At 33.1% G+C, this 15,253-nt stretch overlaps 1 protein-coding gene across 1 annotated transcript; it reads left to right on the plus strand.

The window, feature by feature from the left end:
* Positions 1–10,335: 10,335 nt before the first annotated feature.
* LOC126715081 (uncharacterized) lies at positions 10,336–12,809 on the plus strand. Its single transcript, XM_050415516.1, has 2 exons — positions 10,336–10,758; positions 11,366–12,809. The coding sequence occupies exons 1-2, from the start codon at positions 10,671–10,673 to the stop codon at positions 12,595–12,597; spliced, it is 1,320 nt and encodes a 439-aa protein (XP_050271473.1). The 5' UTR covers positions 10,336–10,670; the 3' UTR covers positions 12,598–12,809.
* The last annotated feature ends 2,444 nt before the right edge of the window (positions 12,810–15,253 follow it).

Consider the following 15,253-nt stretch of genomic DNA (forward strand, 5'->3'; position numbering starts at 1 on the left):
ATTTTGTCTTGATCTTGAAGTCACATGTTTTTGACTGTTGGACTTGAACCTTTGGAGAAAGGCATAAATAACCATTTCACCACTGTTCACTAGCCAATCATAAACACCTTAGTGTATATTGTAAGATTTTGTACTCGAGAAAGTGTAGCACGTACATAAAAAGAACATAAGGTATAGCCTCGGTTTAAATGTTAAAACTAGTGTGTACATTATTGGACTTAATGTTAAATCAAACAAATAAAATTTGTGTGTACAATATGAGGCAAATCAAGAAACTTACATGATTGTAAGCTTATGTTCTAGAAGATGTGGGAGTTATATGATGTTATTCTTTAGGTGATAGTCTCTTCCAAATTCTATGTAATGAATTTTGTAGAGTTTGTGTTTGATTTCTATTCACATATCACCTCACATGTATCTCAAACTTTTGCTAGTTGCACACACTACATAAGTTACTCTTTGCTAAACTTTGTACATGTTATTGTGTGTGTCTTTGGTTTGACCAACCAAGTTTGAAAATTCTTTGAGTTTTATGCAAATCATATTTGATGCTTGAGAATTTAAGAGAATGGATTGAAAATCTAAATTTTTTGGGAAAACTGGGTTCAAAACTTGTGTTTTTGAAAAACATTTTATCTCATATTCATGCATTTTATTCATAAAATTCAATACTTTGAGGATTTTTTGCAATATTTTGCTTTGTTTTTCAAAAATATTTTTTCCAGAAAGTTTTGGCTTGGCTCTGTGCGTTTTGATCGATCGAATTTGTTTTTCGATCAATCGAAATTGAAATTAAAAATTCTTGGCTTGGTTCTGTGTGTTTCAATCGATCAAACCTAATTTTCGATCAATCGAAAATCGTATAGAGAGTTTTTAAAACACTTGTTTCTCACGTGTTCAAACACTTTTTCAAACACTTTCTCTCTCTATCCGATCGGTCAAGGCTCCAATCAAGATTTTTTGTCGTTTTCCTCCATTCTTTTTGCAAGGTTTTTCTCCTCTAAGGCCGGTAAGACCCTTTTACCCATCTTTTTGCATTTATTTTAATGTCTCATGCATTAAATCATGCATTTATGGGGAAATTTCGAACCTATAGGATTTTGGGGGTTTTTGATGTTTCAAGTTTTTTTTTTCTTCAAATTGATCATTGGGTTTTTGTCATATGAGGATGTATAATTGTTCTTGATGGTTTAATTTGATCAATTTGTTGTTTTGTGAGAAATTGAAATTTCTAGGGCTTGAATATATCCGAATTGGGGATTTTGTTCAAATTGGGTTTAATTTATAAAATTGGCTTGTTGGATTGATTAATTTGATCATTATGAACTATTTTCTACCTTGTGTAATGATCAATTGGTCAATTTGGTACAAATTGAACAAGTGGTTTTTCAAAATTTTGGGGTTTTTGTTATAAACTCTATGCTCAAGTCAATTTTGTGACTCTAAACTTAAATTGAACTTGATCTCACTGCATTAGAGCATGCATCATGACATTATACTACTCATGCATCATATATATATATATATATATATATATATATATATTTTCTATATTTTTTTTTCCTAACTTGCAGTCTGCCCTTTGTTTTTTTTCTTTTTGGTCTTGTCCTTACCCTAGCACCATGCCTAGGAAAAATAGAGCCCATAGGATAGCCTCCTCTTCATCTGAGCCTCCCTTTCAGAGTGAGTTGTTTCCGAGTGAGAAAAACAAGGAGTTGTATGAGACTTTGAATATTAAGAGAAAGATTTAGGTTGAGCGTAAGGTTTTGCTAGATGAGCTAGATCCTGTCATTAGAGCAAACTTTGAGCATAGGGGCTGGTTGCCACTTTTGGATATTGGTCATCCTCCTCCAGTTGCCCTGATTAGAGAGTTCTACTCGAACCTCTCTATCCACATCTATGATTCCAACACTTTGGTAAAGAGTTGGATACGAGGTGTAGAGTATACCATTACTCCTAGGGTAGTGGCTGATGCTCTTGGGGTACTGTTGGTCTAACACCCTATCTATTCCTATAATGAGTCTCCTCCCTTGGACGACATCATGTCTTACATCACTGGAATTTCTATTCGATGGGGTTTTGATCCTCAGATCACTTCTGCTGAGCTCACTGAGACTACCTATCTTTTCTTTAGGATAACATGTCATTCCTTGTGGCCTATCTCTCATCTGCACACCATTCCTTTGGAGCGTTATGCATTTTTGTACGCTCTTGTTATTGATGCTCCTATTAGTTTTCCTTATTTGTTTCTTCGTTCTGTGAATGAGGTTTATAGGAGTTCTTCTGTTGCTCAGGCTCTTTTTCATCCTATTTTCATTCATCGGATTTTGTTGTTTTTAGGGTTAGATGACTTCCCTACTTCTGAGCTCGTACACATTGTTGCTCCCATAAATGCCTCCTTTCTTAGGCAAAGGGTTGCTCATATGAGAGAGAGCTCTAAACGTCCTAGAGTTGAGCCTTCTGGTACCGCACCCCCTCCTCCCTCTTCTACAGGTACTACATTTGGTGAGGCGTCTGATGATCCTGCTGGTGGTGATGCTGCTGCTGTTCCTCCACCATCTACTTCGGATGACTTTGACATTCGTCGTACGTTGGAAACTGTCATGACCGTTCAGGTGGCTCATGGTCAGCTTTTAGTGGACATGCTTGATGAGCTCCGTACTTTGTGAGCAGATTTAGAGCATCTTAGACGTTCGCATTTGCCACCTCCTTTTGATGATGGTTTCTGATTGCCTTTTGGCATTTCATCACAAAAAGGGGAAGTACACTTGTAGAAGATTTTTGTAGTTAGGGGGTGATTTTTGTATGTTGGAGCTTTTGGAGCTATTAGATTGTATCTAGATGCTTCATTGTGTACTTTTTTTTGTTGTTGCTCTTGATGTATTGTTTTTGGGTATACATGATAGGGGGAGATACTTTGAAATACATTGTTATCTATGTTTCTTGTTTCACTGCTGTTTGATTTATATTTATGAGTTATTCATGATATATGTCTTTATTTTGTGTTTTGTGAAATAAAGAATTTGTTTTTGTTTTGCTTGTATTTTCCACACATGCGTTTATGTGTTTGTTGAGTATTTTAGGAAAAATACAGGTTGATTCATTCGTGCTGCTGTCTACACTTGCAATTGATGGATAGTAGTTAGGTTGAATTTTTTAATGGGATTTATTGTTTGTAAAGGGCTATTTTTCCTTGTAACTTTGAGCATTGTGTTTGTGTTTTGTCACGGATTGCTAAAAAGGGAGTTTGTTAGGTTCTAAGTACTTAGGAACTTATGTATTAGAACTCTAATTTGTATTGTTGGCAAATCATGATCAAAACAGGTTTTTAGTCTTGTTTAGACTTGCTCAAAGTATAAGTCTTTTGTGTAAAGTTGGAATCGAGCTGTTGCAGAATTCATTGTGCAATTCGGTCTGGCTCGATTGATCAAATATTAGGCTCGATAGATTGAAAGTCAGGCAGAATTTTTTTTGCAGAATTTTCCAACTCAGCCCTAAGCCCATATGACGTGTAGGGTTTTATGTTTTGCCCTAGGTATAAAAGGGAAACCGTAGCCACGTTTTTGGGGTTGCTCTATTTGCTGTGTGTGTGAATCTCTTATGAGATCTAGAGGTGGTTGCCTTCACACATGCTTAGGATTATCAAGAAGGAGATTTTATTGAGAGCTTGATGATCAATCAGTTGCTGCACTAAAGAGCTTAAAGAAACACAAGCTAGTGTGCTTGTATTTGCTGGAGAATCCAAGAAAGAAGGAGTTCGTGGTCTCGGAGCTTGCACGTGGTCATGTCAGTAAGTTTCTACTGGTGGGTAGCAATAAGATGTTAGTGGTCTAAGTTGCTATTGTAGGCTTATCAAAAAAAAAAAAAAAAAAAGTTGCTATTGTAAAATTTCAATTCTTTCATAGTGGATTCAGGTTTACCTTGAGAATAGCTAGGTTAAATTCTCCCAAGGTTTTTACCGATGTGGTTTCCTGGGTCATCATATCTTTGTGTTCTTTATTTTCCTCACTTTACATTGATATGATTATATGATTGTGTTAACCTAGACTTGATAATTTGACTAAGTAGTCACTTGGCTAATTACCTAGGTTAATCTGATTGTGTTTTTAAGGGGTCTAAAAACAAACAACTAAGTTAAACTTTTGTCACATTTCTGTTAGCTTAATAAAAATGGTGTCAAGTGCATTCCACATGTTATATTTTAATATAAAAAAAAATCATTTTAAAAATCATTTTAATCTTCTTTCCTCCATTTTTTCCCTTGTGTTATTTTTAATTTTTTATATATATTAATTTCGTCTTCTAAGATTGTTTTGTTTCGAGGGTATATACAAATTGCATGGAGAGTTGGGGGTTTGAAATTTTAGTATTTAATGTCTATGCATTGTGTGCCTTGAGTTAGATCATGATTAAAATTGCAGTATATACTTTGATTGGCATAACATTGTGAGCATGTTTTCTCGAATTGATGAATGTTGCAAAACTTGGCGATTGGGTCAAGGTCATAAACCCTGTGGAGCAATTAGCTTGATTTGTCTACTGAGAAACCCAAACATGACTAAGATTTTATTTTATTTATATTTTTTTGAAAAATTGAATTGCTAGATCATGGATGGGTGATTATAAAATTTAAGGGAAAAAGAAACTGGATTTATAGAAGAAAAGGGATACAAAGATAAAGATTTGACAATATGTGAAGAGAAAGTGGCCCGTGATATATAGCATAATGATGAAAAGAAAGACGTGAGATATACACGTGCATTGAAAGAAACATAACCTGGGAGAGATGGAGATGCTGAGAGTTCAGAGAGACGAACGCACTGAAAGATACAGGTCATGTAGAGGAAACAATGAAAGAACTGAAGGGCTGTTGAAAGACGAAAAACATAGATATACACAGGGACGAAAAGGTTTCTCTCTTAATTTAGTGCTTGGAAGCATTGGTATTTATAGAGTTCTAACTTCGAGTCCAAGGTATGTATGAGACAAAATTGTACGTGAGAGCTACTTTAATTCTTGAAGAAAACTAATAAAATCATTTCCTTTATCCGTTCAATAAATGGTCACCACACCAATCTATTCCCTCACTATTTCTATTTGAAAATGGATTTTGTTAATGTATGCCCTAAGGTGTATGGCTTAGGGCACACATTAACTAGACCATTTGAAAATTATATGCAAATCTAGTTGGCTTTAATTTGGGATTGTTTAATTGGAGAAAAATTAAAGTGTACTGATCTCTCTGCCTTTTGTGTTGCATCATTTACTTTAGGCAATAATATGTTTGCACCATTTATGTCCAGCTTTATGGAAACAATATTGTGTGACCTTATATATGATAGCGAATAGACCTAAAAAAGTCATTTGCGAATTCAACTGTATATAGTCATCTTTTTAAATATTGCTTGCAAATTAGGATAATACTAGTGGCACATTTTAGTAACATTCCTTTGGTATAGGACAGTCTTAATCAAGCAGATGAAGAACATAAAGGTAAACAAGTAAATATAAAAGATACTACATAATAAATATAGTGTGTTTGCATTAGATTTTCTCTGTTATTTGTATATTTACTTATGTACAATTTTTAAAATTTCCCTATTTCAGATATAATTATATTTTTATTAGCTTTCAATAAATAAGCTTTTCATTAAAAAAAAAGTCTAATCCAGACGCATGCTATATATACAATACACCTAACTGTTTTGAACAAGACATAATGATATATGAGCTAAAGTTTTCATTTTATTTTCTTTCCCTTTCATGGTGGGCAAGACTTCTAAACGACGTGAAAATTAATTAAGGCGTGGAAAAGTGACACTTAAAAAGCAGTTATAATTTAGTTGCACAATCAAAGAGAAGATTGAAGCTTCAAAAAAATGTTCTCAAAAGATAAAATATTGTAAAGGGCACGGTTGAATGAATCTTTGCTGGTCGTAAAACTCTACTCTTTCTTTCTCCAATTCCAACGTATTCACTTTTCCTATCCTATAATTTATAGTTTTTTTTTTTTTTTTTTTTTTTTTTTTTTGGGGGGGGGGGGGGGGGGGGGGGGTATGTTTTTGACAAGTAAAGTAAGGGTACTTTTTTCTCAAAAAAAAAGAAAAAGAAGTAAGGGTACTTTATAAAAATGTGCACGTTTGACCTAGGTACACTTACACATGCATTAAAAGAGAAGACCTAAATTAAAGCTTGAGTGAACAGTTCCCAAACTGGTTCCATGATATTGGGGATCTATGGATTGTCAAAAAAAATATTGGGGATCTTTCTGCAAAAAAAAAAAATATATATATATATATATATATATTGGGGATCTATGTTGTTTTTTTCTTTTATTTTTTTTAATAAAGTGTCTATTTGTTTCTAAAAAGAATAAAAATAAAGTGTACTTGAAAACAACTTATTTAGTATTTTTTTTTTTTTGGTGGAAAGAGATGTAGATAAAAGCTATGTAAAATAAGTTGAATGATTTTTTTATTTATTTAAATTACTATAGTAGGAAAAAGAAAAAAAAAAGAAAAAAGAAAAAAAAACTAGAGTGGGACTCGCAATAAGCAAAAAGTACCTTGCATTTTGAGAAAATTTATAGCATGGTTCCACATTCATTTAATTGTATTGACTTAATTTTTTTTTAAAAAAAAAAAAAAAAAAAAAAACATAACAGTGAGACCAGCAAACATTAGAGGAAAAAAAACCTAAAAGCTAATGATTAATATAATTTGTTGTGATTGATGTATAATGAAAAAAGTGACAGGTGAATGATGTTTAAATAATATTTTTCTAATCACAATAAATCATATTATCAATTATGAAAAAAATTATAATAAATGTAATGTTTATGGTATTACTTTTCTTTACTTTATATATAAATAAGGTTGAGTTCAAGTTACATTCGGTATAATTTTAAATAATGTTGCACTACTTAATATTTTTTAATTGGATGTAAATTTTGACGAATCCACCGTTAGATTACATTATCTTCGTATATTCTCCATACTTACAAAATTTTAAGGTGATCAAAGATTAATAGCTATGTTATCAATTAATTATTTAAATTCAAATTTTTGTAGTTTAAAATAATGCAAAAAAAATGAGTTATAGATCGAATGGTAAATAACATCCAATTAACATGAAAATTGACTTGAGTATTAAGAATATGTAGAACATGTAATTCAACGGTAAGATTTTCAAAATATAAATTTTATAACAAGTTATTGGATTGTGTAATATTACTTAGAGTTAAATCAAATATAACTTGAACACAACTCTCATATATATATATATATATATATATATATATATATATATATATATATATATGCCAAAGACAAACATCTAACTCTCCTATTTTCAAGTTTAGGCAACCGCAGCCATTGAGAGTAGCTTATGCCGTCCTCTTGTTTGAGGAAATTAATAACCACCTTAACTTTCATGGTACTTTCTTATTAATACAAACCGTAGCCTTCCTATTTTCGTTTAATTTTTTTTAATGAAGAAAAAAGTTAAGATAATCTAAAAAAATTAGTTTAAGAAATATTTTTATAAATATTTTTATGAAAAAATAATAAAGTAATTAATTTTTTTACAACTTTTTATATTTTTTATAAAATTGGTATCAAAATTTTTATAAAATTGTTTATTCATTAACAAATGTCATAAGTATGCCCCAGGAGGGGTGGCCCAATGGATGAGATCCCGCATGCAAGTACAAGGTTCCTTGTTCGAGTTGTGGCGGGTACCATGTGGGGGGTGGGTTCCTAGCTTGCATTGCACCTCATCTGATGGTTCTCTTGGGATGTTAGGGTGAGGTCTATGACACATCGGTCACAGTAGTTATGACTCAATCCAACATTCCCTAGCGAGGGGTGCCCCTATTAAGCCACGCTCTGGAGATAAGCCATATATGGTCGCCCCGCCTCCTTTTGATTTAAAAGAAAAAAGCAAATGTCATAAGTATACTTGTTAACCAAGCCCCATTAATTAATTCACCCTAAAACGAACCTAGCTAGTTAATGATAATCTGTGGTCCTTGTCTGTCACAATAATGCTGTTAACTTTAAAGAAGAGACGAATATATTTGATACGTAGTGAATAGTTGCATGTCTATATATGTACAGTTCAAATGAAAAAGACGCAAAACGATATGTAAAAAAGGCTTTCAAGTGTGGACCAATAAGGTCATTGCCATTTCCCATAAAGGGTGTCAACTAAATTGTAATTTGCATCCAAAAAGTAATTTTAATTTTTTTATTAAAGTTTTAAAATTTGAATCCGTACCTAACATTATGTGTCATTTTGGATTTACGTTAATTCTTTCAACGTGTCGTGAGGATATATCTATTAAATGTCAACTAAGCTCAAAATTATGATGTTTTTTCATTTTAAACTACAAAGTTTTATTGCCGCATACTTTTAATATGATGGTTACTTCACAAATATAAGTATTTGTGAGGTCTGGAGAATAAAGATTAGGGTTTAAGTCTTTAGACGAGAGTTTTACACACATACACTTAGATTAAGTTAGAGTAGGATTCTATCTCACATTTATAAATATAAAAAAAAATTTTAAAAAAAAACTACGTAATTTTGAAGCCTATTAAAGTTTGAGAATTTTTTTGACTAAATTAAAATTTATACTATTAAAGTTTGAGAATTTTTTTTACCAGTAAAATTTCTAAATTTGGATCCATAAAACTACATCATTTTGAGCTAATGCTAAATGAATATATACCTCATCATCAACAACAAAAATAAGCCTTAATCCCAAATTTTTTTTGGGTGAGCTATGAATCCTCAACATATTAATCAAGGTCAACCCCATTTTTTTTTGGGTAATTTTCTCATTTCAAATCATATATTTTCGTGTATTTCTACTAATCTATCTTAAAATTTTTAGTTCAACTATACTCATTTTATGAATATATTGTTTCTTAACAGCTCAACATTTGATACCATAAAGCATAGCTGATTGTATAACAGCTTTATAGAATTTCTACTTTAACTTAATAAGAATTCTACAATTACACAGTACTTTTGATGCACTTCCCCACTTTATCTACCATGCTCTTATCTTTTGATTCACATTCTTTTCAATCTCTCCATCTAGGTACATGGATGGAAGAGCTTAAATCTAAATGCTATGTAATTAGCTTTAGAGACTTAAAGGTACATATCAAAGGTTTGAAATTAGCTTTAATAGTAACCTTAAAATTGTAAATTGCAATTTAATTTTCTATTTATCAAGATTTGGAAAAAATATACTAGTTACTTCTAATAATTTAAAAGAAATTATCATAATTAGAACACTCTATAATCATTGGTATACCTAATACCCTCTTTTATCATGTGGATTTGCCTAGATATGGTCTTTTCTTTTTGGTAAATGCTCACATTCCTTTAGTGAAGGACAATAACCTTGTCAAATCGAAATCCACGGGATATGATCATTGAAGTAGAAAGAAAGGAGAATTTATTCATTCTTTTTAAGGCTACGGTATGGTATGTATAAATGGTATGTATAAATGGGATAATAGAAAGGGACATAAAGTAGAGGAGTATTACCATTTTCACAATCACAAAAGATTTTGATTCGAGCTATGGAAGGAAATAATTCCTAGCTAGGTCAAGGTCTGGCAGAGAGAACCAGCATGTGAAAATGGTAGAAGTCTAGTGGAGGATGATGAGCATGTGCAATTCTTTCTTAGATTTCTTTCTTTTTGTGAATGTGAGAGGCATGTATTGAGATTTGAGAAAGAGAAAGAGAAAGAGAAGATTGTTCAGTAGGCGTAATTGGAAAGAACTAAATCGTACAAAGTTTAGAGCTTAAGAGGAGCTTCTTTTGGAAAAAGTTGTGAGATTATTCAAGGATTAAAATATATGAAAAAAATCATAAAAATAAAAGGGAAATGACTTCTTTTTTTTTTTAGTAATAAACATAATCTAAGTTTATATAAGTGTGAATCTTTCTTTGAAATGCCTGAATTCCGACTTTTGCCTCCACCTCACAAGAACTTTTATATATAACTAATGAAATGATCTTATACACATATTAAGATTGTGCAGTAAGCAACTGTTTCAACTAAAAACATGTGTGTAGGTACAATGTTTAGTGATTTGGTGTGTGTAATAAACAACCGTTACTCAAAATAGAAACCCAAGATAAATTATAAAAATGCAGTCAGAGAAGTAGAAAAGGACACTTGGTCGTCCAGTCAAAGAAGCGCTGGCTTTCAAGTCGGTAAAGTTGTTCAATTTTGTACAATATGGCCTCTGTTCCATTCATCATATAATTGTCCTTCTCTCTTTCTCTCTCTCACTCACTCTCTTTCTTTCTTTCTTTCTTTCTTTCTTTCTAGGGTTCCTACTCATAGAGTTGGCCATGTCTCTACCCTAATTAAGCTGAAACTCTCTCTCTCTATCTATCTCTCCCCGAGTCTCTCTCCCTCTCTTTCTATCTCTGAAAAGAACAGGAAACGTTGCTATCAAGCTGCCCACCTGCACCCACGTGAAATGTCGCAATACTCGGTTTTGTGCTTAATTCGTATCTATCTAGCTCCCCCACTTTCACAGATCCATAGCATCCTCAACGCCCTATATTTCTCTTTCGTATCCACTTACTTCTACAGTACCACTCGCACTACCTTGCTATCCCTTTCTCTCTCTCTCAATCCATGCTGCACCACACTAGTTTATTACTTTTTGCAACAAAAGGTCACGGTGAAAGCAAAGTTCTCAACAACAGTAACTCTCTCATTTGTGGTTAGACTAAAATCTCTTTATCTTTCTGGTGTTCTTTCGTTTTTAACATCATTACCTACTACCTACTTAGTTTATAAATACTCAGTTGAGTTTTGTAGGTTTTTATTGGTTGTCATCTGAGTTTATTACTAACTCATTTTTATTCTCTATTAATTAATAAATATTTTTATAAAATAACTGAAATTATAGTTAGTTTTTTTTTTTTTTAATATAAATTCCACCAAGTAATTATATAACACCCCCTATTTCAAGCTCTTATGGCAGTACCTAGCTGGCATAGCATTTAATTTCAAATAGCCTAGGCTAATTGACCATCGTCCTCTCCATGTTCCTCTAGTACGTTTTGTTTATTTTTTCTGTAGCATAAAACAGCAGTAGCTTGTTAATTACAGATCACCAAGTATTCTCCAAAAGCTTATAGTGAGCTAAAGAGAGGCCATGTTTCCTTGTAGCAACAGTCACAGCCCTTTTACATACACCAACCAAACCATGCTTGAGAAGTGCTATGCAAATGATGAAAACACTAGCTCACACTTGGCTCCTCTTTTTGCTGAGGATGATGATCAATTTTTTAGTAACCTTTTTTTACAACAGCAATTCTTTGTAGGTACCATTTCTTCTCAAGCTCAGACTGAAAATAGTGTTGTGGCTTCAGATAACATTAAGGAAGCGAGTAGCAACAACACTGTCTCCGAGCAGCTGATTCCTTCTAAAAGAACAATTCCAAAGAAGAAGAGCAATGGTGGTCCAAAACAGACAAGCCCCAGAAAGAGGACTGGTAAGAAGGACAGGCACAGCAAGATCTGTACTGCTCAAGGTCCTAGAGATCGCAGAATGAGGTTGTCCCTTCAGATTGCGCGTAAGTTCTTTGATCTTCAAGACATGTTAGGCTTTGATAAAGCAAGCAAAACCATTGAATGGCTGTTTTCTAAGTCCAAGACTGCAATCAAGGAACTCACAGAAAGTACTATGTCACAAGTGAAGCAATTTAGTTGCAGTGATGTTGCTAAGAGTACTGTCTCATTTACATCAGAAAGTGAAGTGGTTTCAGAAAATTTGGAGATTGTGGATGATGGTGAATTTGTCAATCGCTTAGCCAGAGTGAAAAAGAACAGAAAAATACATAGAGTTGCAAGGGATTCCAGGGACAAAGCAAGAGAAAGAGCAAGGGAGAGAACAAGGGAAAAAATGATAATCAGAGACCTTGAGAAATCTAAACAAAGTTCTGAAGCAAGCCCAAGTAATTTGGGACAGGTATGGTCTTCTACTCCCCTTGAGACTGGTGAGAAAGCATGTTTCTGTAGCCAAGAAATGAAATCTTCTCTGAGAATGATGCCTGAGGTTGAAGAGCCTAGCAACAACAATCACTTGCTAGAGCATCAAATCAATTCTGTAAGCATCAATGAGAAAATTTTGGGCATCGTGGGGCACAATGTCACAGTCTCAAGTGGGGGGAATTTCGAAGAAGATTTTCCGGGATTTCCTGTGAATTGGAACAGCAAAAATGCCAATATGCAGTCCTTTTGCTGCAGAACAACAAGCATGGCGGTGGAGCCATCCACAGGTGATGTACCAGTAAGACTCCCTAGTGCAATTGTCACAGCCACCTCGAAACCTCAAGAAATGAAGCCTACTTCGATTTTCACAACTACCTTCAATGCCCAAGAACAAATGCTTAGTTCAATTTTCATGACCACCCCAAACACTACCCCAGAGCAAAGCCCTAGTTCATATTTCATTACCTCTTCAAATTCTCAACATCAAAACCCTACTTCAAACCTTTTGGCTACCTCAAATAATTCTTTGCAATCTCATTGTCTAGAAAACCAATTCTTTTGAAATCCTTGGTTGGGTGGGTGTGACAAGAATTGCAGTCGACATATTGAGGTGCTCCCTTTTTTCAGTGCATGATCAAAAAAGGTGTGTTTTTACCTGTCTTCAATTGCCATGTGTCCTAATGAATTGTTTGTTGAATGTTAAAACCAAGTACTAAAAACTTGTTGTACTCCTTGGATTAACATTTATAAGAATTCAGAGCTTTATTTTGTCAACATCATTATATTTTGAATTATTTCTTTTATTGTAATGTTTAAACATTATCATATATGTGTTGGTTACTGTTCGGACAAAAATTACTTGCTAGTAGCAAAGTTGTATCAGAATTATCAAACAGAAACAGAAATTAGAGAAGCAACAAGAAAACATGAATATATTCAATATTCAATTTTAGGGTAATTTCTTCCTTAGTTCTAATACAAGAGGACATGTTCAAAAATTACCTTAGACAAGGCTACTAGTGGTTGAGCTCTTCTGAATATTGTTTTGTACAAGAGATCTGTTCTCTTTCTAAGCAGCAGGTTTGAAAAGAAATACTGAAAACTTCATATTCTTTTCTTTTCTTTATAATAATCTATTATTTTTAGCTCATGGACATGGCAGTTATCCTTACTCAAAAGCATCTTGGAGTATCATATCATTGTCTTGCAGCTTAAAGAGGACTAGTCTCAGATCTACTTGATACCACGATTTCCACTCCAAGAATGGCAAGAGAACCACTAGGCAATATGCAGCAGATTCTAGAACTTCCAGGTAGAAATATTTACTAGATTTATTTCAAAGTAGAAAATTCCATTAAATTAACAATATTTTCAATCATTAATTAATAATTAGTTTCTCAGGATGTTTAAAACGTTTTCAAGAGCACAAAGTATCCAACAGTTGTCTCTACATCGAATATTATCATACACAATTGCATTAGAATCAACGGGATAGCTTGTGTTAAAGATTTAAACGTTCAATCCTAATGAAGGTCTAAATATGTTATATAATTCTAATATAGGTTCATTATTTTTAATCTTGAAATGTAAATAAAGTAATCTTAATCCTACTTGAATTAATCTATGATTTAGTCTACTACAAATACCTTTGAATGAGTTCATTGACACAAAACTAATACGTAGTCATGGAGGACTTTCGACTGCGTATGCAGGCCTCTAAAGTCAAAACATATTAATCCCCCGCATTTTCTCCCTCTCTCCAATCCCTCTTTTTTCTTTTTATATTTATTTTTCGTATTCTCTCATGTACTTTATGATCATGGTGTCAAAGTTATGTTTTACCTTTTCTAACATGATATCATAATTATGTTTTATTTTTTATAAAATAGTATCAAGGCCAGGCTTCTACGGCCTCCTCTAATTCGCATCTCCAATAAGCACATTTTAGGCTCTTTCTCTGACCACTGCTGCTAGCCACTCTTTAGGACTCATTTTGATCTTTTCCTTATCATGGACAACCTCTTGATTTGATATTTTTCTAACAAGACAATCATGATGATTCCAACTACATCAATGTTCACACGTATATTGTTTTTTTGCACTTGGTTTTCAGTATTCCTTCTGATCAAGTATCCTAGATCTTCTTAGCTAAGTATGATAGACCATGTTGATTACTAACGTAACGAACCAAGGAAGAATGTTAACCTTATCTACACCATACCTTAAATTGATATTGAAATAGTTGAGTTTGTGTTTTATGAGTGTGTTTTGAGTCCCATATTGGACATATACTAAATTGATTTGAGTTATACAAAACTACTATAAGGAGTATCAAATGTGACTAATGTATAGCGCATATGTGAGTAATGTTTTTCCTTAAGTTATTATAAATGATATTAGAGTTCATCTATATGGACCCGGAGATATTACCTTACAATGTGAGCCTAGACAAGCATGTTAGAGATTTAAGTGAAGAAGATTGTGTGTGCTAAATTGCCTTTAAATTAGTTGAGTGTGTTGTGTTGGAATAGAGGTATAGTGCTAAATTCCACATCCAACATATTTTTGGTTGATTTGAATTTATAAACAATTACAAAGAACCCCTATTGTGACTACTATTCTTTTTTGGATATAGCATAGACATAATGAGCGATTTTCCTTAGTTCATTACAAGTAACCTCCTCTATCTAATTTCTTTCTAGTGACATGTCTGGATCAACTTCAGGTTGCGTTATTCAGATCACACCCCTAATATGTAGCCTTTATTGGCCTTTTTTCCCCTTGGCCCGTGTCTTTATCATCTTCAATTGGAGTTTTTCCAACCATGTCTCTGATCAGTAATCTCAACATGTATTATAAACTACGCTCAACACTCAAGCTTCAATCATTGTGTGCATGTGGCCTTCATTCTAGTTTGCCTTTCATGCATCATTTAATTTGGTCTTACTTGGTTGATTCCACATCTAATCCAATTACCCTTTCCTTCAAGGTCTCACCTTTCCAAGCTCAAGTTATTTTTCATGCTTTCACCTCTTGAGTTTGAGTGCGGATTTTAAAGATACAAACACCATTGTCAAGGCTTAAGTCTGTTATATAATTCTACTCAAGGTTCATTATATTTAATCTTACTTGGAGTGCGTACAATGATTTTAATGCTATTTTTAGTACAAGTATTGTAACTTTGTGCTAGTCTAGAATTTAGCTTACTACAAATGAAA

The sequence above is a fragment of the Quercus robur genome, chromosome 1, assembly GCF_932294415.1.
Source record: "Quercus robur chromosome 1, dhQueRobu3.1, whole genome shotgun sequence".
In the NCBI taxonomy this organism is placed as follows: Eukaryota; Viridiplantae; Streptophyta; class Magnoliopsida; order Fagales; family Fagaceae; genus Quercus; species Quercus robur.